The following is a 24,647-nucleotide window of genomic DNA, read 5'->3' on the forward strand; positions in this document are numbered from 1 at the left end:
TATAACACTACACCTGGCCTGTATATAGTAGACAATATAACTCTACACCTGACCTGTATATAGTAGACAATATAACTCTACACCTGGCCTGTATATAGTAGACAATATAACTCTACACCTGGCCTGTATATAGTAGACAATATAACTCTACACCTGGCCTATATATAGTAGACAATATAACTCTACACCTGACCTGTATATAGTAGACAATATAACTCTACACCTGACCTGTATATAGTAGACAATATAACTCTAAACCTGACCTGTATATAGTAGACAATATAACTCTACACCTGGCCGAAGACCGTATATAATGTTGATGCTCTTCCTCTTCCTCTTCTGTCTCTGACTCCGACTCTGACACCGCTTCAAACCTGTCCTTTAGATATTAACTAGCCCTCAAACGCTTCTCTGTCTGCCTCTTGCTGAGTCATCTTTACTTCGGCAATCAACTTAATACTCACATCATTACTTGACTTGGGAATCTACAGCAACTCTGCAGCTAATTCTACTTCTTTTTCTGATGACACTTTCTCAAACTCTTCCTCAAACTCTTCCTCAAACCCTTCCTCAAACTCTTCCTCAAATTCTTCCTTAAAGCCTTCCTCAAACTCTTCCTCAAAATCTACCTCAAATTCTTCCTTAAACTCTTCCTCAAATACTTCCTCAAACTCTTCCTCAATCTCATCCTCAACTTAAACTCCTCAGACTTTAGCTAACCCTTGGTCTCTCATCCATCCTCCGTCTTCACCTCTAAACCCTCCTCGTCTATAGCAGCCTTTTCTTCCAGCTCTTTAACCGTGTTTAAGGTCTAACCATCCAGAGACATGTTTCTTACATGGCTCTGGAAACCAACTATACCTCTAACTCAACTCATTTCCTCTCTGTCTGATTCTGGCATCTCTTCTTCTTCCCTCTCCAAGAACTTCTTCTTCTCTTCCTCCAGTACGGCCTTCTATTCTGCCTCTTTCCTCTGCCTCTAATTCCATTATTTCCCCGACATTCCCGTCCTTCCCAGGCGAGGAGGAGGAGGAGGAGGGGAGTCATCTTTCAGCAGCAGTCCTCGTCGCGTGGGGAGCATTGGGAATGTCAGCCTCAGTGGGACTGGGAGCCGGAGGAGCAGAGCTGGGAATAATGAAGGGAATGGTGGGAATTCTGAGAACACAAACAACGTTCCAGAAGAGGACGAGCCTCTGTTCTCGTCCACCCCGTCTCCGGAGGACATCAACGGAACCCTGCCGGAAGAGTAGAGGGACAAAGTCTCACCCCTCCTTTTAAACACTGTCCATCCTTCTTCCTGTCCTTCCCTGACTTCCCTCAATACATCTTTCCATTTCCTGTCCTTTATCCCTCCCTCGTTCCCTCTCCTTCCATTCCTCCTTTTATCTTTCCCTCCTTCCACTCCTCCCTTCTCCCATCCCCTTCCCTCCCCCTTCCACTCCTCCCTTCTTCCCTCCCCCTTCTTCCCTCCCCTCCCTCCCTCCCCCTTCCTTCCATCCCTACTAAAATGAATATACCCCGCCCCCTTTTTATGCATCACCTGTCTGTGACAATAGCTTTGATTGTGCCTCCAAAATGTCACAAAGTACGGTGTGAGCTGTTTTAAACTGAATATATATCTTATTTCAGATGTCATAATATATATCTGAAGTTATATCTTATTGCACTTAGACATAAAATATTGTTTTTCTCTCTATGCATATTTATTTGATTATATTTTCAAACAGTGGCTCTATGTTAGAAGAAACTAATTCTTTAATCTGGGAATTTAATGTGAATTGAGTTGATATAGAGTAAACCCATGGACAATACTTTCTAGAGATAGATTTAATCAGATATCAGGCTGTGTGCTGTGTCTTTCATTCATAATGAGTTCCTTACTGACGCACAAACACACACTACAGTCCTACTACTACTGCTATGATCTACGTTGATTTTAGGTTCATAAAATGATATTGCTACAATCATACTAGCCTCATCCCAGATCTGTTTGTGCCATCATGTCAACAGACAGACTGGTAGCCCGGCTACAATAGTGTACAGGACACAAACAGACTGGTTCCCAGGCTACAATAGTCTACAGGACACAGACAGACTGGTGCCCAGGCTACAATAGTCTACAGGACACAGACAGACTGGTGCCCAGGCTACAATAGTCTACAGGACACAGACAGACTGGTACCCAGGCTACAATAGTCTACATGGCTTTTAGTACCACTCAGTGTCAAGGGTTATTAGGCTGAATTGTTTGTGAAAACACCTAAATATATATTTTAAATGCTATAAACTATTTTCAATCACCACAATTGTGTGTTCTTGTCTGTGGATTTTGTTCAACAGCAACAACAAAAAAGACATCTCTTTCACCAAGTCAGTTTTATTGAGGACAGTTGGGTCAGAGACACATTTAACCAAACATGACTTATTAGATACAGGAAGAGGCATCCCAGGATGAAAAACACATTTAATGGAAAAGCTAAATGTGTATATTTTAGTACAGAAGCTTGTGAGTGGCTACACAAAGCAACAACATGACATCTCATTGGGTGTCCATCTCTGTGACTTCCTGATTGACAGAAACAAGACACACCCCATCCATACAGGGAGGTTTTTAAAGCTAGAAATGTTTCAAATGATATTGCTTCATACATTCTACCCCCTGAGCAACAAGCAGGAACAGTCACACGTAGACAGCATCCACTCCCATTTTAAACACACGGAACATTATATTTTATTACATCCTATATTATTATTAGTACCATTCAGGGGAAAAGTAAGAACCCAAAGCAAGTGAATCAACCCTTTCATTTTTATATTTTATATTTTTCAAATGTATTTTGTAACATAAAACACTTCCCCCTTCATCACAGAACAAGGTTCCTTTCAGGGTTGGGCTCAGTTCCATTTCAATTCAGTCAATCCTGGAAGTAAACTGACGTTCCAATTACAAATGTCTCAATTTAAAAAATAAATAAAAAAGTGTATTTCAGTTTACTTCCTAAATTGAAACAAAATTGGTAACTTTTTATACTCCTGGATGGCAAAAGTACTGAGCTGAACTGAGCAGCCAACTAATAATATTCTTCTCTTTCACTTTTCCTCATTTCCAAACCCATTTTTTTATTTATTTAAAGAAGCACCTAGCTCTGGGCAGTAGGTAAATCTGTAAGGATTGGATAGGTATAAACATGGTGAATACTTCACCTAGCCTAATCAGAGGACAAGGTGGAGGTGTTATTTACCATATTGCGTTGCTACTCCCATCTATCCAACCGTTTCAGATCTACTACATTTGCCCAAGGACCTAGGAGGGTAGTTGGGGCTAAATATTAGTTTGTTTGGCATTAAGTCTACGACGCTATATCATTGGCTAGAACTGAATGGGCTGAGGTGTATTACTGGTACCTGAGCAGTAGAAAGAGACATCTTTAATAAGGTCAGACCACACTGAGGTCCCAGCTACACAGAGAGACATCTTTAATAAGGTCAGACCACACTGTGGTCTCAGCTACACAGAGACATCTTTAATAAGGTCAGACCACACTGTGGTCTCAGCTACAGAGAGACATCTTTAATAAGGTCAGACCACACTGAGGTCCCAGCTACACAGAGAGACCTCTTTAATAAGGTCAGACCACACTGAGGTCCCAGCTACACAGAGAGAGACCTCTTTAATAAGGTCAGACCACACTGAGGTCCCAGCTACACAGAGAGACATCTTTAATAAGGTCAGACCACACTGAGGTCCCAGCTACAGAGAGAGACATCTTTAATAAGGTCAGACCACACTGAGGTCCCAGCTACACAGAGAGACATCTTTAATAAGGTCAGACCACACTGTGGTCTCAGAGTAAGGCACAAAGCTTCACCCAACAGGATATAAGCGACTACGTGCTGTTCATCAACATACATATGACAGTATTTGAGCGCATCCATAAAATGGCACCCTATTCCCTATATAGTACCCTATTTTTGACTGGCTCCTATGACTGAGTAGTCTGCCCTTACTTTTAACTGGGGGGAAAAGAAGGGCCCTATATAGGGAATGGGTTGGTATTTAAGACACAAGCCTGTCATCAAAGAATGAACCAACCAATACCCAAAACATAAGGGTGAGAATGATCAACCAGGTATTCAAACCCACATACCCAGGCCATTGAGTGCCTTTAGAGACTGTGTTAACCCACTGAGTTAAAGCCAAGGCATTACCCTAGGGAGCTAACGTGAGTCTTCAGATCTCAGGCAAGGTTATTCACCATGCAGGGATAGTAACCCCAGTGGTTTACCCTTGGGGGTAATTGGCCCATCCACAGGGGCTACTTGAGAAGACTCATGAGACCACAGGCTTACTGGTCAAAGACTCGTGAGACCACAGGCCTACTGGTCAAAGACTCGTGAGACCACAGGCCTACTGGTCAAAGACTCGTGAGACCACAGGCCTACTGGTCAAAGACTCGTGAGACCACAGGCTTACTGGTCAAAGACTCGTGAGACCACAGGCTTACTGGTCAAAGACTCGTGAGACCACAGGCTTACTGGTCAAAGACTCGTGAGACCACAGGCTTACTGGTCAAAGACTCGTGAGACCACAGGCTTACTGGTCAAAGACTCGTGAGACCACAGGCTTACTGGTCAAAGACTCGTGAGACCACAGGCCTACTGGTCAAAGACTCGTGAGGGGGTATAGGGCAGAGCATGGAGTACATTACATGGTGGAGTTCTGTACAGGTTGTGAACCACTGGTTTATCCCTAGCCAAATAACCTCTGTTACACTTGCGCCTGCAATATACAATGTGTTAAACACTTGTCATCTTGAATGGGTTAAAAACCCTGAGATTCCAAACCACAGTGGCATTCATAGGGTTGAAAAATTCCGGTAACTTAAGAAGAAAAATGATTTCCAGAATTCCTGGTTGGAATGTTGGATTTCTTGCTTATTCCTGCTTGATTCTGTGAATCTTCTAACCCTGATTTATGGAAAATGTGGGAACTTTGAGGAAGTTAGCTGAATTTTGCAGCCCTAGTCCTTCACAGGGAAGGCCGTTGCATAACAAAAATACATCTGGACTCCCCTCTGTGCAACATACGTGGCTGTCTGAGTTCATACCCAAATATCAACATGTCCACGTACAACTATAAAATACGGCTTCAATCTCCACGTGGATTACTCATGGATTGTTCATTCATTCAAGACTACTAGTAAGAAAATCCTACTGTATTGCTATAGTTTAAACACATTATAGCTCAAGAAGGCATCATTAACTTTGGTAATCTAACTCTGTTATAATATCAGCCTAGCCATGTTGAAGCTCTAAAGGTGAGCGCAGGCTAGCGTTCAGTCAGGTTTTACCAGGCTGACGTGCCACCATCAGTAGCACCCTCAACACCATAGACTAGGATAGACGGCTCTTGTGCCACAAAGCCGGTTTAAGCATGGGCAGAGCGAGCCATTGAGGACTTCCACCATTTTGAAGTAGACAAGTGGCTGGTACTTGCTATCGGTCAGGAAAGGATTACAGAATTCCATCCAGGTCAGTAGGACTGATCAGCCAATGAATTATACTATACTAACATTACATAACTGCAGGTGCCAGTAAAACACCAACCTTCTCTTTATACCTGTTCAGACAACACCCTCCAGGGGGCAGTAAATCACCAACCTTGGCTTTATACCTGTTCAGACAATACCCTCCAGGTGCCAGTAAAACACCAACCTTGTCTTTATACCTGTTCAGACAACACCCTCCAGGTGCCAGTAAATCACCAACCTTGTCTTTATACCTGTTCAGACAACACCCTCCAGGGGGCAGTAAATCGCCAACCTTGGCTTTATACCTGTTCAGACAACACCCTCCAGGGGGCAGTAAAACACCATCCTTGGCTTTATACCTATTCAGACAACACCCTCCAGGGGGTAGTAAATCACCAACCTTTGCTTTACCGTTGAAGAAGAAATGGACTACTTTAAAATCGAGAAATCCCTCAATGGCGCTGCCCATGCTGTCACAGAAGCCCTCTCTATGCCGAACACATTCCTTAACCTAACCAATCACCCACAGATCTAGGATCAGATTACCCTAACCCCAATCCCCACCCTTAACCATTAGAGGGACAACATCTGATCCTGGACCTGCAGTAAAAAAGTGCAAAGTATATCTAATCCTTAACAAACCTTCTACGCCAACTTTCCTTCTACCTCCTGACTAGTCCCAAGATGTCCTGTTTTTTCCCAGAAATCCTGGCTGAAGGATTCCAGATTCCCTGCTTACTACACCCTGATTCTGGGAATCTTCCAACCAGGATTTCTGTAAAAACAGGGTATTTTTTTGGGAAAGTTACCTGAATTTAGCAACCCTGCTCCTGACCCTCTTAACCCTCCTTCCACTTCCTGTCCTTAACCAGTAGGTGTCACTGTTCACAGTATTATTATTCAAACATTGGTAGACAAAACAAGGGGGTGTATTCAAGTGAAGTAAAATATATATTTTTTTTAAATATAATCATCATTATTGTGTGGATAAACATTCATTCCAGTAAGACTTCTTCCTCCATAAAACAACAAAAGGAACAAAAACAGAACACATCAAATGTAACAACAAAACACGTGCCGTCCTGTAGCGAGACACTGTGGTTACGTCTCAAATGGCACCCTATTCCCTACATAGTGCACTACTTTTGACCAGAGACCTATAGACCCAGGTCGCACCCTGTTCCCTAGATAGTGCACTACTTTTGACCAGAAATGGGTCCGCTACAGGTTAGTCCCAACAGGAAGTGCCAGAGCCATAAGCCCCGCTCCTAGAAGCCTCGCTCAGTGCACGATAAGAGACCCCCAGGGCAAAGCATCCTGGGTAAAGCGCAGAGGAAGGAGTACCGTTGATCCGTGACATCAAAGCTCCTCAACGGCGCTCTAGAACAGTTGATATCAACACTGATGTTCCATGACGTTCCAATGCATTAGAGGGTGAGGTTCTGTCTCAATGACATTCTAGAACTCTAGACTCACTTCCGTGATGTCCAGTGATCTGGTCCATTCCATTCCAGAGTGAGAGCTGTACGCGAGCACATTAAACCCCATTGAAAGCTGAAAGCTGGGATACAAGCCTGGTGACCTAGGGAGACTGTGCTGGGCAGGGACATATTACCACCATTCGGTGTCTAGTGAATACGACCCTGATAGATATGGAGGGAGGGGTTGATGAGGTGTGGGGCTAGGGTGGGGGGGCGGGGGGGGGGTTCACAGAATAATTTTGGGTCCTGGTCCGAAGTCTAACATCTTCACCATTCTGTAACACACAACAGAAACAGATTACTTAAACAGCACACTACGACTAACAGAATGTTTCAGACTTCAACTCAGGCTATTTTCAGCCATTTTGTTCGGACTCAATCCCAGGCTATTTTCAGCCATTTTGTTCGGACTCAATCCCAGGCTATTTTCAGCCATTTTGTTCGGACTCAATCCCAGGCTATTTTCAGCCATTTTGTTAGGACTCAATCCCAGGCTATTTTCAGCCATTTTGTTAGGACTCAATCCCAGGCTATTTTCAGCCATTTTGTTAGGACTCAATCCCAGGCTATTTTCAGACTGTCCTTCCCCAATAGGCCTTGTTGTAGGTTGTTGGGTTTGACTTGTGTTAGGATAAGGATCATCATTGTTCATTCATAATATCATGTAGCCTACCTAATCAGCTTTATATTTGTTCATTAGGTTGTAGGCTACCACATTACGACTAATGGAATATTTTTTTTTTTATGTATTGGTCTTCAGTGTTCATTTCATTCTCTGATGGGCCGTCGTGTGCTGGGCTGTCAGGTTCCAGTTTAATGTAATACAAACTAAACAGATCATCAGAATGTAGATCCCTGACAGAGTAAATGTCTGTAACAAACTAAACAGATCATCAGAATGTAGATCCCTGACAGAGTAAATGTCTGTTTACATTACTTGATTCAACTGTAGATAGGCTATGAAATGGTCAAGTCATTGGTTGAGTAACAAATGGCACCCTATTCTCTAGTGCACTACTATTAACCAGGGCCTATAGGGATTAGGGTGCCATATGGGACCCTATTCTCTAGTGCACTACTATTAACCAGGGCCTATAGGGATTAGGGTGCCATATGGGACCCTATTCCCTAGTGCACTACTATTAACCAGGGCCTATAGGGATTAGGGTGCCATATGGGACCCTATTCCCTAGTGCACTACTATTAACCAGGGCCTATAGGGATTAGGGTGCCATTTGAGATGCAGTCATTATTGAGCTAGTCGTAGAGCTAGCTATAGTTGACCCCCTCACCCTTTCTCGTAGAGTCCGTTGGAGGTGGATGGTGTGTCAGAAGAAGTGCCTCTCTGGATGGGTGGCTCCCCCTGTCCCCCAGAGGGGGTACTGCAACCAGGAGACTGTTCATAGACAAACTCCCGACAGGACGCGAGTTTAGACTCCAGGTTCTGAAACCACAGGCATGGATGGATGGATGGATACAGGCGCAGGCCGCAGACACACAGTTATGTTATGTGTTTGTGATATCGTGATCAGTGGGGAAGACAGAACAGTGTTGTGATATACATGAATGTGTTGTGATCAGAGGGGAAACAGAACAGTATTGTGATATACATGAATGTGTTGTGATATACATGAATGTGTTGTGATCAGAGGGGAAGACAGAACAGTGTTGTGATATACATGAATGTGTTGTGATCAGAGAGGGAAACAGAACAGTATTGTGATATACATGAATGTGTTGTGATCAGAGAGGAAGGTGGAGAGAACAGAACAGTCAGCAGACTTCCTGTTACAGCTGTACGACTTACAGGAAACAGATGTTAAATCACAGACAGAACCCCTGTCCTACCTGTATGAGTGTTAAATCACAGACAGAACCCCTGCCCTACCTGTATGAGTGTTAAATCACAGACAGAACCCCTGTCCTACCTGTATGAGTGTTAAATCACAGACAGAACCCCTGTCCTACCTGTATGAGTGTTAAATCACAGACAGAACCCCTGTCCTACCTGTATGAGTGTTAAATCACAGACAGAACCCCTGTCCTACCTGTATGAGTGTTAAATCACAGACAGAACCCCTACCCTACCTGTATGAGTGTTAAATCACAGACAGAACCCCTGTCCTACCTGTATGAGTGTTAAATCACAGACAGAACCCCTGTCCTACCTGTATGAGTGTTAAATCACAGACAGAACCCCTACCCTACCTGTATGAGTGTTAAATCACAGACAGAACCCCTGTCCTACCTGTATGAGTGTTAAATCACAGACAGAACCCCTGTCCTACCTGTATGAGTGTTAAATCACAGACAGAACCCCTGTCCTACCTGTATGAGTGTTAAATCACAGACAGAACCCCTGTCCTACCTGTATGAGTGTTAAATCACAGACAGAACCCCTGTCCTACCTGTATGAGTGTTAAATCACAGACAGAACCCCTGCCCTACCTGTATGAGGGAGGTATTAGTGCAGGGGTTCTCAACCTTTTCCCCCAAGTCCCCCTTTTTTAATGTCACTTGAATAGGCTATTCAATAAACACCAGCTTGATTTTGGTTTAATTTGAACATTTTGTTGTTTTGAATCTCATTTCAAGTCATTCTACATAGTTTAACAAAACTCAGGGAGGCTATTTAATGATAATAGATTTAGAAAATAAAAGTCTAGACCTGATTGCCCCAAATGTTATTCCGCTACCAATTATGTTTTATTAGAATTATTTATATTAACCGTCAATTTAATTACGCATACTCTTTTACAGAAAGTGATTCGATCAATTGATAGCGACAGTCACATTGTATCAGATGACTTTCCCAACCAAAGTCCAATTTCTCTGACTCCTCCACTGTAGAAGGTCGTAGCTCAGCTTCTGAATGTCATAGCGACAAACCAATATATACACCCATGTACATCAGGGCCACGTCTTCCTCTGCCATTTTACTGCTTGTTGCTAGCCCAAAGCATTTTACTGCTTGTTGCTAGCCCAAAGCATTTTACTGCTTGTTGCTAGCCCAAAGCATTTTACTGCTTGTTGCTAGCCCAAAGCATTTTACTGCTTGTTGCTAGCCCAAAGCATTTTACTGCTTGTTGCTAGCCCAAAGCATTTTACTGCTTGTTGCTAGCCCAAAGCATTTTACTGCTTGTTGCTAGCCCAAAGCATTTTACTGCTTGTTGCTAGCCCAAAGCATTTTACTGCTTGTTGCTAGCCCAAAGCATTTTACTGCTTGTTGCTAGCCCAAAGCATTTTACTGCTTGTTGCTAGCCCAAAGCATTTTACTGCTTGTTGCTAGCCTAAAGCATTTTACTGCTTGTTGCTAGTGTAACCGATGTGAAATGGCTAGCTAGTTAGCGGGGTGCGCGCTAATAGCATTTCAATCGGTGACGTCACTCGCTCTGAGACTTTGAAGTAGTTGTTCCCCTTGCTCTGCAAGGGCCACGGCTTTTGTAGAACGACGGGTAACAATGCTTCGAGGGTGACTTGTCTGTGTGCAGAGGGTCCCTGGTTCGAGCCCAGGTTGGGGCGAGGAGAGGGACGGAAGCTATACTGTTACACTAGCCTAAAACATTTTACTGCTTGTTGCTAGCCTAAAGCATTTTACTGCTTGTTGCTAGCCTAAAGCGTTGCGGATTTATGCATAATTTTAGATCTGTATAACCCAAATCGCAAATTGTAAAAATAAAATAATAATAATAATTACCCCTCAAATAAAGTTCCCGCGCCCCTCCACCAAACGTTGACGACCCATATGGAGGTTGGGAACCCCTAGTGTAGTTGTTGTGTAGTGGGTAGTGTGTAGTGTGTAGTGTGTAGTGTGTAGTGTGTAGTGTGTAGTGTGTAGTGTGTAGTGTGTAGTGGGTAGTGGGTAGCTGGGTAGCTGGGTAGCTGTGTAGGTGGGTAGTTGTGTAGGTGGGTAGTTGTGTAGTGTGTAGGTGGGTAGTGTGTGTATAGGTGGGTAGTGTGTGTATAGGTGGGTAGTGTGTGTATAGGTGGGTAGTTGGGTAGTGTGTAGGTGGGTAGTTGTGTAGTGTGTAGTTGGGTAGTGTGTAGGTGTGTAGTGTGTGTATAGGTGGGTAGTTGGGTAGTTGTGTAGTGTGTAGTTGGGTAGTGTGTAGTTGGGTAGTGTGTGTATAGGTGGGTAGTGTGTGTATAGGTGGGTAGTTGGGTAGTTGTGTAGGTGGGTAGTTGTGTAGTGTGTAGGTGTGTAGTGTGTGTATAGGTGGGTAGTTGGGTAGTTGTGTAGTGTGTAGTTGGGTAGTGTGTAGTTGGGTAGTGTGTAGGTGGGTAGTTGTGTAGTGTGTAGGTGGGTAGTTGTGTAGTGTGTAGGTGGGTAGTTGTGTAGTGTGTAGGTGGGTAGTTGTGTAGTGTGTAGTGTATAGGTGGGTAGTTGTGTAGTGTGTAGTGTATAGTGTGTAGGTGGGTAGTTGTGTAGTGTGTAGGTGGGTAGTTGTGTAGTGTGTAGTGTGTGTATAGGTGGGTAGTTGTGTAGTGTGTAGGTAGGTAGTTGTGTAGTGTGTAGGTGGGTAGTTGTGTAGTGTGTAGGTGGGTAGTTGTGTAGTGTGTAGGTGGGTAGTTGTTTAGGTGGGTAGTTGTGTAGTGTGTAGTGTGTGTATAGGTGGGTAGTTGTGTTGTGTGTAGGTGGGTAGTTGTGTAGTTGTGTAGGTGGGTAGGTGGGTAGTTGGGTAGGTGGGTAGTGTGTGTATGAATTAGAAGACAATCATCGCAGACCTTTAATGAACATCATCTTACCCCGACTTTCCTCAGCAGTTCTCCTACGATGTTGAGAGCTGAGATACGTGTCGACGTGGTGAGAGGAGCACCTGATAGGCCATCGCCTGAACACACCCACAATCATAAAAGAGCTTTACATCTCCTGGTGTGATCCGGTAATTTAATGAGTAGACACATTCTACACATGAACACACACCCACGGGGGCACTCACCTCTGCTGTAAGAGGGTGGGGGGGTGGTGAAGGGGCTTGCTGAGGGGTGGGGGGGTCTGGAGGGCGTGGAGAGGGATGGAGGGGCGGTATGGAGGGATGAGGGCGGTCGTGTGGATGAATGGGAGGTATGGAGGGATGTTTTGTCCTCCGTCTTGTCTGAGGAAGAGTCTTTGGTGACAGTGAAGGACGGTCGTCTTTCCTGCTTCTGTTGGACAGCCAACTCCTGTCTTAGATCTAACACACACACACAGAGAGACAGTAAGAAAGCCTGTCCCTTTAAGAGTGACTGATGATGTCATAGCTAGCACAGCTCTGAGGGATCATTCCATCCCTGGTTCAGCCCCCTGCGCCTGTGGAGAGGAACCTCCGGCTTGGAACATTACTATTTCTAGCTGTTAATTACACGCACAGGACCGCCAGTTAACCAGGCCAACGGGACCGCCAGTTACCCAGACCAACGGGACCGCCAGTTACCCAGACCAACGGGACCGCCAGTTACCCAGACCAACGGGACCGCCAGTTACCCAGACCAACGGGACCGCCAGTTACCCAGACCAACGGGACCGCCAGTTACCCAGACCAACGGGACCGCCAGTTACCCAGACCAACAGTTAACCAGACCAACAGGACCGCCAGTTAACCAGACCAACAGGACCGCCAGTTAACCAGACCAACAGGACCGCCAGTTAACCAGACCAACAGGACCGCCAGTTAACCAGACCAACAGGACCGCCAGTTAACCAGACCAACAGGACCGCCAGTTAACCAGACCAACAGGACCGCCAGTTAACCAGACCAACAGGACCGCCAGTTAACCAGGCCAACGGTTAACCAGGCCAACGGGACCGCCAGTTAACCAGGCCAACAGTTAACCAGACCAACAGTACCGCCAGTTACCCAGACCAACAGGACCGCCAGACCAACAGGACCGCCAGTTACCCAGGCCAACGGGACCGCCAGTTACCCAGGCCAACGGGACCGCCAGTTACCCAGGCCAACGGGACCGCCAGTTACCCAGGCCAACGGGACCGCCAGTTACCCAGGCCAACAGGACCGCCAGTTAACCAGACCAACAGTTAACCAGACCAACAGGACCGCCAGTTTACCAGACCAACAGTTAACCAGGCCAACAGTTAACCAGGCCAACGGGACCGCCAGTTACCCAGACCAACGGGACCGCCAGTTACCCAGGCCAACAGTTAACCAGGCCAACGGGACCGTCAGTTAACCAGACCAACAGTTAACCAGGCCAACAGTTAACCAGGCCAACGGGACCGCCAGTTACCCAGACCAACGGGACCGCCAGTTACCCAGACCAACGGGACCGCCAGTTACCCAGACCAACGGGACCGCCAGTTAACCAGGCCAACAGTTAACCAGGCCAACAGTTAACCAGGCCAACAGTTAACCAGGCCAACAGGACCGCCAGTTAACCAGACCAACAGTTACCCAGACCAACAGGACCGCCAGTTAACCAGACCAACAGTTAGCCAGACCAACAGGACCGCCAGTTAACCAGACCAACAGGACCGCCAGTTAACCAGACCGCCAGTTAACCAGACCGCCAGTTAACCAGACCGCCAGTTAACCAGACCGCCAGTTAACCAGACCGCCAGTTAACCAGACCGCCAGTTAACCAGACCGCCAGTTAACCAGACCGCCAGTTAACCAGACCGCCAGTTAACCAGACCAAACAGGGCCGCCAGTTAACCAGGCCGCCAGTTAACCAGGCCGCCAGTTAACCAGGCCGCCAGTTAACCAGGCCGCCAGTTAACCAGGCCGCCAGTTAACCAGACCGCCAGTTAACCAGGCCGCCAGTTAACCAGACCAAACAGGACCGCCAGTTAACCAGGCCGCCAGTTAACCAGGCCGCCAGTTAACCAGGCCGCCAGTTAACCAGGGCCAGTTAACCAGGCCACCAGTTAACCAGGCCAACAGTTAACCAGGCCAACAGTTAACCAGGCCGCCAGTTAACCAGGCCGCCAGTTAACCAGGCCGCCAGTTAACCAGGCCGCCAGTTAACCAGGCCGCCAGTTAACCAGGCCGCCAGTTAACCAGGCCGCCAGTTAACCAGGCCGCCAGTTAACCAGGCCGCCAGTTAACCAGGCCGCCAGTTAACCAGACCAAACAGGACCGCCAGTTAACCAGGCCGCCAGTTAACCAGGCCGCCAGTTAACCAGGCCAACAGTTAACCAGGCCAACAGTTAACCAGGCCAACAGTTAACCAGGCCAACAGTTAACCAGGCCAACAGTTAACCAGGCCAACAGTTAACCAGGCCAACAGTTAACCAGGCCAACAGTTAACCAGGCCAACAGTTAACCAGGCCAACAGTTAACCAGGCCAACAGTTAACCAGGCCAACAGTTAACCAGAACAGGACCATTAATTCATAACACAGAGACACGTGAACACTGTCCCAGCCTGATGTCTCAGCCTGCAGCACAAGACCCACACCGCCTTACACCTACAGTTTTATATAGAGCCAGAGCTGAATGGAACTCTTTACCAATCCAGATTTCTCAGGCAAAAAGTAAAGACCATGTGACTGGACAGGAAATAGTAAAGACCATGTGACTGGACAGGAAATAGAAAGCATCAACTGACTGTTAAATGTGTTTCCTGTCAGGTATTTTAATTGTCTGTATTGTCTACTTGTTAAATGTTTGTAAAGTCTTCATTTGTAATTGTAATGTCTTATTAATTGGTGTTGGACCCCAGCAAAATTAGCTAACATGACGGAGCTAATGGGGATCCTAATCCTAGACACACCTCTGGCTTCATCCTTCAGTCTCTGAACTGACTCCAGTAGGTTCTCCTTCTCGTCCAGCTCACTCTCCAGGAAGGCATTCCTCTCTATCACATGGTTCATCCTCTGTTCAAAGTCCTCCAGAGACATGATGGTAGCCCTGATGGAGGGGTGACAGAGAGGAGGAAAAGATGAATAGGTAGAGTTGGTGTACATCATTAAGAACCATTCTCTATTCTACATGTAAGAATCCTGCCAGTGAGATGGTCCAGGGAGTACAGAGAGAAAAAAGAGAGGTGCTTATGATATAGGGGTCTCTCCAGGTCATCGTTAGCCTGCTCAAGTTCCACCCCCCTCCACCTCTTGGCTCTCTCCAGATCAGCCTGCTCCAGTTACACCCCCCTCTCTCACCTCTTGGATCTCTCCAGGTCATCGTTGGCCTGCTCCAGCTCTCTGATGTATTTATGGAGCTGGTCTCTGATGGCCGTGGTCCCAGCCAGGTCTTCTTCCAGAGTAGAGATCTGATGGTACACCTCCGAGTGCTGCCTTTCATACTTCTCCTGGAGGAGGGAGGGGGAGTGGGGGAGTGGGGGAGGGGGGAGGGGAGAGAAGTGGTCAACAGTAGTACTTCTCCTGGAGGGGGTAGAAGTGGTCAACAGTAGTACACGGTTGTGTTTCTCAACTCCTCCAGTACCCCAACTCCTCCAGTACCCCAACTCCTCCAGTACCCCAACAGAGTTTCTCAACTCCTCCAGTACCCCAACAGAGTTTCTCAACTCCTCCAGTACCCCAACAGAGTTTCTCAACTCCTCCAGTACCCCAACAGAGTTTCTCAACTCCTCCAGTACCCCAACAGAGTTTCTCAACTCCTCCAGTACCCCAACAGAGTTTCTCAACTCCTCCAGTACCCCCAACTCCTCCAGTACCCCCAACACCTCCAGTACCCCAACAGAGTTTCTCAACTCCACCAGTACCCCCAACAGAGTTTCTCAACTCCACCAGTACCCCCAACAGAGTTTCTCAACTCCTCCAGTACCCCCAACTCCTCCAGTACCCCAACAGAGTTTCTCAACTCCTCCAGTACCCCCAACTCCTCCAGTACCCCAACAGAGTTTCTCAACTCCACCAGTACCCCCAACAGAGTTTCTCAACTCCACCAGTACCCCCAACTCCTCCAGTACCCCAACAGAGTTTCTCAACTCCTCCAGTACCCCCAACTCCTCCAGTACCCCAACAGAGTTTCTCAACTCCTCCAGTACCCCAACAGAGTTTCTCAACTCCACCAGTACCCCCAACTCCTCCAGTACCCCAACAGAGTTTCTCAACTCCTCCAGTACCCCCAACAGAGTTTCTCAACTCCTCCAGTACCCCCAACAGAGTTTCTCAACTCCTCCAGTACCCCCAACAGAGTTTCTCAACTCCTCCAGTACCCCCAACAGAGTTTCTCAACTCCTCCAGTACCCCCAACAGAGTTTCTCAACTCCTCCAGTACCCCCAACAGAGTTTCTCAACTCCTCCAGTACCCCCAACAGAGTTTCTCAACTCCTCCAGTACCCCCAACAGAGTTTCTCAACTCCTCCAGTACCCCCAACAGAGTTTCTCAACTCCTCCAGTACCCCCAACAGAGTTTCTCAACTCCTCCAGTACCCCCAACAGAGTTTCTCAACTCCTCCAGTACCCCCAACAGAGTTTCTCAACTCCTCCAGTACCCCAACAGAGTTTCTCAACTCCTCCAGTACCCCCAACAGAGTTTCTCAACTCCTCCAGTACCCCCAACAGAGTTTCTCAACTCCTCCTCTCAACTCCTCCAGTACCCCCAACAGAGTTTCTCAACTCCTCCAGTACCCCCAACAGAGTTTCTCAACTCCTCCAGTACCCCCAACAGAGTTTCTCAACTCCTCCAGTACCCCCAACAGTGTTTCCCAACTCTTCCAGTACCCCCAACTCCTCCAGTACCCCCAACTCCTCCAGTACCCCCAACTCCTCCAGTACCCCCAACTAATCACCAAGCCCTCAATGAGTTGAATCAGGTGAGTTTGTCCGAGGCTAATCTATGCGTTTCAAATGTAGAACCTAAGAGTACGGGCCCTGTTCTATAGCAGTACACTATATGGGGAAATCAGACGCATAAATAGTATCTTTATAAGACTTAAGTCGACTCCTGTGTTGTTCACAACAGGGTGATTTAAATGTGGACAGGGCGATGGTAGTGTACCACCACAGGGCGATGGTAGTGTACCACCACAGGGCGATGGTAGTGTACCACCACAGGGCGATGGTAGTGTACCACCACAGGGCGATGGTAGTGTACCACCACAGGGCGATGGTAGTGTACCACCACAGGGCGATGGTAGTGTACCACCACAGGGCGATGGTAGTGTACCACCACAGGGCGATGGTAGTGTACCACCACAGGGCGATGGTAGTGTACCACCACAGGGCGATGGTAGTGTACCACCACAGGGCGATGGTAGTGTACCACCACAGGGCGATGGTAGTGTACCACCACAGGGCGATGGTAGTGTACAACCACAGGGCGATGGTAGTGTACAACCACAGGGCGATGGTAGTGTACAACCACAGGGCGATGGTAGTGTACAACCACAGGGCGATGGTAGTGTACAACCACAGGGCGATGGTAGTGTACAACCACAGGGCGATGGTAGTGTACAACCACAGGGCGATGGTAGTGTACAACCACAGGGCGATGGTAGTGTACAACCACAGGGCGATGGTAGTGTACAACCACAGGGCGATGGTAGTGTACAACCACAGGGTGATGGTAGTGTACAACAACCACCACAGGGTGATGGTAGTGTACAACAACCACCACAGGGTGATGGTAGTGTACAACAGGGCGATGGTAGTGTACAACCACAGGGTGATGGTAGTGTACAACAACCACCACAGGGTGATGGTAGTGTACAACAGGGTGATGGTAGTGTACAACAACCACCACAGGGTGATGGTAGTGTACAACAGGGTGATGGTAGTGTACAACAACCACCACAGGGTGATGGTAGTGTACAACAGGGTGATGGTAGTGTACAACAACCACCACAGGGTGATGGTAGTGTACAACAGGGTGATGGTAGTGTACAACAACCACCACAGGGTGCTGGTAGTGTACCACCACAGGGTGCTGGTAGTGTACCACCACAGGGTGCTGGTAGTGTACCACCACAGGGTGCTGGTAGTGTACCACCACAGGGTGATGGTAGTGTACCACCACAGGGTGATGGTAGTGTACCACCACAGGGTGATGGTAGTGTACCACCACAGGGTGATGGTAGTGTACCACCACAGGGTGATGGTAGTGTACCACCACAGGGTGATGGTAGTGTACCACCACAGGGTGATGGTAGTGTACAACAACCACCACAGGGTGATGGTAGTGTACAACAACCACCACAGGGTGATGGTAGTGTACAACAACCACCACAGGGTGATGGTAGTGTACAACAACCACCACAGGGTGATGGTAGTGTACAACAACCACCACAGGGTGATGGTAGTGTACAACAACCACCACAGGGTGATGGTAGTGTACAACAACCACCACAGGGTGATGGTAGTGTACAACAACCACCACAGGGTGATGGTAGTGTACAACAACCACCACAGGGTGATGGTAGTGTACAACAACCACCACAGGGTGATGGTAGTGTACAACAACCACCACAGGGTGATGGTAGTGTACAACAACCACCACAGGGTGATGGTAGTGTACAACAACCACCACAGGGTGATGGTAGTGTACAACAACCACCACAGGGTGATGGTAGTGTACAACAACCACCACAGGGTGATGGTAGTGTACAACAACCACCACAGGGTGATGGTAGTGTACAACAACCACCACAGGGTGATGGTAGTGTACAACAACCACCACAGGGTGATGGTAGTGTACAACAACAACAGGGTGATGGTAGTGTACAACAACAACAGGGTGATGGTAGTGTACAACAACCACAGGGTGATGGTAGTGTACAACAACCACAGGGTGATGGTAGTGTACAACAACCACAGGGTGATGGTAGTGTACAACCACAGGGAGATGGTAGTGTACAACCACAGGGAGATGGTAGTGTACAACCACAACCACAGGGTGATGGTAGTGTACAACCACAACGTGATGGTAGTGTACAACCACAACCACAGGGTGATGGTAGTGTACAACCACAACGTGATGGTAGTGTACAACCACAGGGAGATGGTAGTGTACAACCACAGGGTGATGGTAGTGTACAACCACAGCCACAACGTGATGGTAGTGTACAACCACAACCACAACGTGATGGTAGTGTACAACCACAGCCACAACGTGATGGTAGTGTACAACCACAACCACAGGGTGATGGTAGTGTACAACCACAGGGTGATGGCAGTGTACAACCACAGGGTGATGGTAGTGTACAACCACAACCACAGGGTGATGGTAGTGTACAACCACAACCACAGGGTGATGGTAGTGTACAACCACAACGTGATGGTAGTGTACAACCACAACGTGATGGTAGTGTACAACCACAACGTGATGGTAGTGTACAACCACAACCACAACGTGATGGTAGTGTACAACCACAGGGTGATGGTAGTGTACAACCACAGCCACAACGTGATGGTAGTGTACAACCACAGCCACAACGTGATGGTAGTGTACAACCACAACCACAGGGTGATGGTAGTGTACAACCACAGGGTGATGGCAGTGTACAACCACAGGGTGATGGTAGTGTACAACCACAACCACAGGGTGATGGTAGTGTACAACCACAACCACAGGGTGATGGTAGTGTACAACCACAACGTGATGGTAGTGTACAACCACAACGTGATGGTAGTGTACAACCACAACCACAACGTGATGGTAGTGTACAACCACAACGTGATGGTAGTGTACAACCACAACGTGATGGTAGTGTACAACCACAACGTGATGGTAGTGTACAACCACAACGTGATGGTAGTGTACAACCACAACGTGATGGTAGTGTACAACCACAACGTGATGGTAGTGTACAACCACAACGTGATGGTAGTGTACAACCACAACGTGATGGTAGTGTACAACCACAACGTGATGGTAGTGTACAACCACAGGGTGATGGTAGTGTACAACCACAACCACAGGGTGATGGTAGTGTACAACCACAGGGTGATGGTAGTGTACAACCACAGGGTGATGGTAGTGTACAACAACAACAATAGGGTGATGGTAGTGTACAACAACCACAACCACAGGGCGATGGTAGTGTACAACCACAACCACAGGGCGATGGTAGTGTACAACCACAACCACAGGGCGATGGTAGTGTACAACCACAGGGCGATGGTAGTGTACAACAACAACCACAGGGCGATGGTAGTGTACAACAACAACCACAGGGCGATGTTAGTGTACAACAACAACCACAGGGCGATGGTAGTGTACAACCACCACCACAGGGCGATGGTAGTGTACAACCACCACCACAGGGCGATGGTAGTGTACAACCACCACCACAGGGCGATGGTAGTGTACAACCACCACAGGGCGATGGTAGTGTACAACCACCACAGGGCGATGGTAGTGTACAACAACAACAACAGGGCGATGGTAGTGTACAACAACAACAGGGCGATGGTAGTGTACAACCACAGGGCGATGGTAGTGTACAACCACAGGGCGATGGTAGTGTACAACCACAGGGCGATGGTAGTGTACAACCACAGGGCGATGGTAGTGTACAACCACAGGGCGATGGTAGTGTACAACCACAGGGCGATGGTAGTGTACAACCACAGGGCGATGGTAGTGTACAACCACAGGGCGATGGTAGTGTACAACCACAGGGCGATGGTAGTGTACAACCACAGGGCGATGGTAGTGTACAACCACAGGGCGATGGTAGTGTACAACCACAGGGTGATGGTAGTGTACAACAACCACCACAGGGTGATGGTAGTGTACAACAGGGCGATGGTAGTGTACAACCACAGGGTGATGGTAGTGTACAACAACCACCACAGGGTGATGGTAGTGTACAACAGGGTGCTGGTAGTGTACAACAGGGTGATGGTAGTGTACAACAACCACCACAGGGTGATGGTAGTGTACAACAGGGTGATGGTAGTGTACAACAACCACCACAGGGTGCTGGTAGTGTACCACCACAGGGTGCTGGTAGTGTACCACCACAGGGTGATGGTAGTGTACCACCACAGGGTGATGGTAGTGTACAACAACCACCACAGGGTGATGGTAGTGTACAACAACCACCACAGGGTGATGGTAGTGTACAACAACCACCACAGGGTGATGGTAGTGTACAACAACCACCACAGGGTGATGGTAGTGTACAACAACCACCACAGGGTGATGGTAGTGTACAACAACCACCACAGGGTGATGGTAGTGTACAACAACCACCACAGGGTGATGGTAGTGTACAACAACCACCACAGGGTGATGGTAGTGTACAACAACCACCACAGGGTGATGGTAGTGTACAACAACCACCACAGGGTGATGGTAGTGTACAACAACCACCACAGGGTGATGGTAGTGTACAACAACCACCACAGGGTGATGGTAGTGTACAACAACCACCACAGGGTAATGGTAGTGTACAACAACCACCACAGGGTGATGGTAGTGTACAACAACCACCACAGGGTGATGGTAGTGTACAACAACCACCACAGGGTGATGGTAGTGTACAACAACCACCACAGGGTGATGGTAGTGTACAACAACCACAGGGTGATGGTAGTGTACAACAACCACAGGGTGATGGTAGTGTACAACAACCACAGGGTGATGGTAGTGTACAACCACAGGGAGATGGTAGTGTACAACCACAGGGAGATGGTAGTGTACAACCACAACCACAGGGTGATGGTAGTGTACAACCACAACGTGATGGTAGTGTACAACCACAACCACAGGGTGATGGTAGTGTACAACCACAACGTGATGGTAGTGTACAACCACAGGGAGATGGTAGTGTACAACCACAGGGTGATGGTAGTGTACAACCACAACCACAACGTGATGGTAGTGTACAACCACAGCCACAACGTGATGGTAGTGTACAACCACAGCCACAACGTGATGGTAGTGTACAACCACAACCACAGGGTGATGGTAGTGTACAACCACAGGGTGATGGCAGTGTACAACCACAGGGTGATGGTAGTGTACAACCACAACCACAGGGTGATGGTAGTGTACAACCACAACCACAGGGTGATGGTAGTGTACAACCACAACGTGATGGTAGTGTACAACCACAACGTGATGGTAGTGTACAACCACAACGTGATGGTAGTGTACAACCACAACGTGATGGTAGTGTACAACCACAACCACAACGTGATGGTAGTGTACAACCACAGGGTGATGGTAGTGTACAACCACAACCACAGGGTGATGGTAGTGTACAACCACAGCCACAACGTGATGGTAGTGTACAACCACAACCACAGGGTGATGGTAGTGTACAACCACAGGGTGATGGCAGTGTACAACCACAGGGTGATGGTAGTGTACAACCACAACCACAGGGTGATGGTAGTGTACAACCACAACCACAGGGTGATGGTAGTGTACAACCACAACGTGATGGTAGTGTACAACCACAACGTGATGGTAGTGTACAACCACAACGTGATGGTAGTGTACAACCACAACGTGATGGTAGTGTACAACCACAACCACAACGTGATGGTAGTGTACAACCACAACGTGATGGTAGTGTACAACCACAACGTGATGGTAGTGTACAACCACAACGTGATGGTAGTGTACAACCACAACGTGATGGTAGTGTACAACCACAACGTGATGGTAGTGTACAACCACAACGTGATGGTAGTGTACAACCACAACGTGATGGTAGTGTACAACCACAACGTGATGGTAGTGTACAACCACAACGTGATGGTAGTGTACAACCACAACGTGATGGTAGTGTACAACCACAACCACAACGTGATGGTAGTGTACAACCACAGGGTGATGGTAGTGTACAACCACAACCACAGGGTGATGGTAGTGTACAACCACAGGGTGATGGCAGTGTACAACCACAGGGTGATGGTAGTGTACAACCACAACCACAGGGTGATGGTAGTGTACAACCACAACCACAGGGTGATGGTAGTGTACAACCACAACGTGATGGTAGTGTACAACCACAACGTGATGGTAGTGTACAACCACAACGTGATGGTAGTGTACAACCACAACGTGATGGTAGTGTACAACCACAGGGTGATGGTAGTGTACAACCACAACCACAGGGTGATGGTAGTGTACAACCACAGCCACAACGTGATGGTAGTGTACAACCACAACCACAGGGTGATGGTAGTGTACAACCACAGGGTGATGGCAGTGTACAACCACAGGGTGATGGTAGTGTACAACCACAACCACAGGGTGATGGTAGTGTACAACCACAACGTGATGGTAGTGTACAACCACAACGTGATGGTAGTGTACAACCACAACCACAACGTGATGGTAGTGTACAACCACAACGTGATGGTAGTGTACAACCACAACGTGATGGTAGTGTACAACCACAACGTGATGGTAGTGTACAACCACAACGTGATGGTAGTGTACAACCACAACGTGATGGTAGTGTACAACCACAACGTGATGGTAGTGTACAACCACAACGTGATGGTAGTGTACAACCACAACGTGATGGTAGTGTACAACCACAACGTGATGGTAGTGTACAACCACAACCACAGGGTGATGGTAGTGTACAACCACAACCACAGGGTGATGGTAGTGTACAACCACAACCACAGGGTGATGGTAGTGTACAACCACAGGGTGATGGTAGTGTACAACCACAGGGTGATGGTAGTGTACAACCACAGGGTGATGGTAGTGTACAACAATAGGGTGATGGTAGTGTACAACAACCACAACCACAGGGCGATGGTAGTGTACAACAACCACAACCACAGGGCGATGGTAGTGTACAACCACAACCACAGGGCGATGGTAGTGTACAACCACAGGGCGATGGTAGTGTACAACAACAACCACAGGGCGATGTTAGTGTACAACCACAACCACAGGGCGATGTTAGTGTACAACCACAACCACAGGGCGATGGTAGTGTACAACCACCACCACAGGGCGATGGTAGTGTACAACCACCACCACAGGGCGATGGTAGTGTACAACCACCACCACAGGGCGATGGTAGTGTACAACCACCACCACAGGGCGATGGTAGTGTACAACCACCACCACAGGGCGATGGTAGTGTACAACCACCACAGGGCGATGGTAGTGTACAACAACAACAACAGGGCGATGGTAGTGTACAACAACAACAACAGGGCGATGGTAGTGTACAACAACAACAGGGCGATGGTAGTGTACAACCACAGGGCGATGGTAGTGTACAACCACAGGGCGATGGTAGTGTACAACCACAGGGCGATGGTAGTGTACAACCACAGGGCGATGGTAGTGTACAACCACAGGGCGATGGTAGTGTACAACCACAGGGCGATGGTAGTGTACAACCACAGGGCGATGGTAGTGTACAACCACAGGGCGATGGTAGTGTACAACCACAGGGCGATGGTAGTGTACAACCACAGGGCGATGGTAGTGTACAACAACCACCACAGGGTGATGGTAGTGTACAACAGGGCGATGGTAGTGTACAACCACAGGGTGATGGTAGTGTACAACAACCACCACAGGGTGATGGTAGTGTACAACAGGGTGCTGGTAGTGTACAACAGGGTGATGGTAGTGTACAACAACCACCACAGGGTGATGGTAGTGTACAACAGGGTGATGGTAGTGTACAACAACCACCACAGGGTGCTGGTAGTGTACCACCACAGGGTGCTGGTAGTGTACCACCACAGGGTGCTGGTAGTGTACCACCACAGGGTGCTGGTAGTGTACCACCACAGGGTGCTG

At 47.8% G+C, this 24,647-nt stretch overlaps 2 protein-coding genes across 3 annotated transcripts in view; one reads left to right on the forward strand and one right to left on the reverse strand.

Moving 5' to 3' along the window:
- The window catches only part of LOC139570232 (myosin-11-like), a 60,926-nt gene extending 58,620 nt beyond the window's left edge, over nt 1-2,306 (forward strand). The window contains exon 44 of the mRNA XM_071391940.1: nt 1,019-2,306. Within this exon, the coding sequence (XP_071248041.1) occupies nt 1,019-1,250 (232 nt within the window). The 3' untranslated portion in view covers nt 1,251-2,306. The remainder of the gene's footprint in view (nt 1-1,018) is intronic.
- Nucleotides 2,307-2,361: 55 nt separating this feature from the next.
- The window catches only part of LOC139570241 (nuclear distribution protein nudE homolog 1-like), a 34,541-nt gene continuing 12,255 nt past the window's right edge, over nt 2,362-24,647 (reverse strand). For both annotated transcript variants that reach the window (XM_071391960.1, XM_071391952.1), the window contains exons 4-9: nt 15,110-15,258; nt 14,722-14,858; nt 11,953-12,186; nt 11,759-11,844; nt 8,305-8,456; nt 2,362-7,287 (exon numbers count right to left, since the gene is read on the reverse strand). In XM_071391960.1, the coding sequence (XP_071248061.1) occupies nt 7,239-7,287; nt 8,305-8,456; nt 11,759-11,844; nt 11,953-12,186; nt 14,722-14,858; nt 15,110-15,258 (807 nt within the window). In that variant the 3' untranslated portion in view covers nt 2,362-7,238. The remainder of the gene's footprint in view (nt 7,288-8,304; nt 8,457-11,758; nt 11,845-11,952; nt 12,187-14,721; nt 14,859-15,109; nt 15,259-24,647) is intronic.

The sequence above is a fragment of the Salvelinus alpinus genome, chromosome 1, assembly GCF_045679555.1.
Source record: "Salvelinus alpinus chromosome 1, SLU_Salpinus.1, whole genome shotgun sequence".
Classification (NCBI taxonomy): Eukaryota; Metazoa; Chordata; class Actinopteri; order Salmoniformes; family Salmonidae; genus Salvelinus; species Salvelinus alpinus.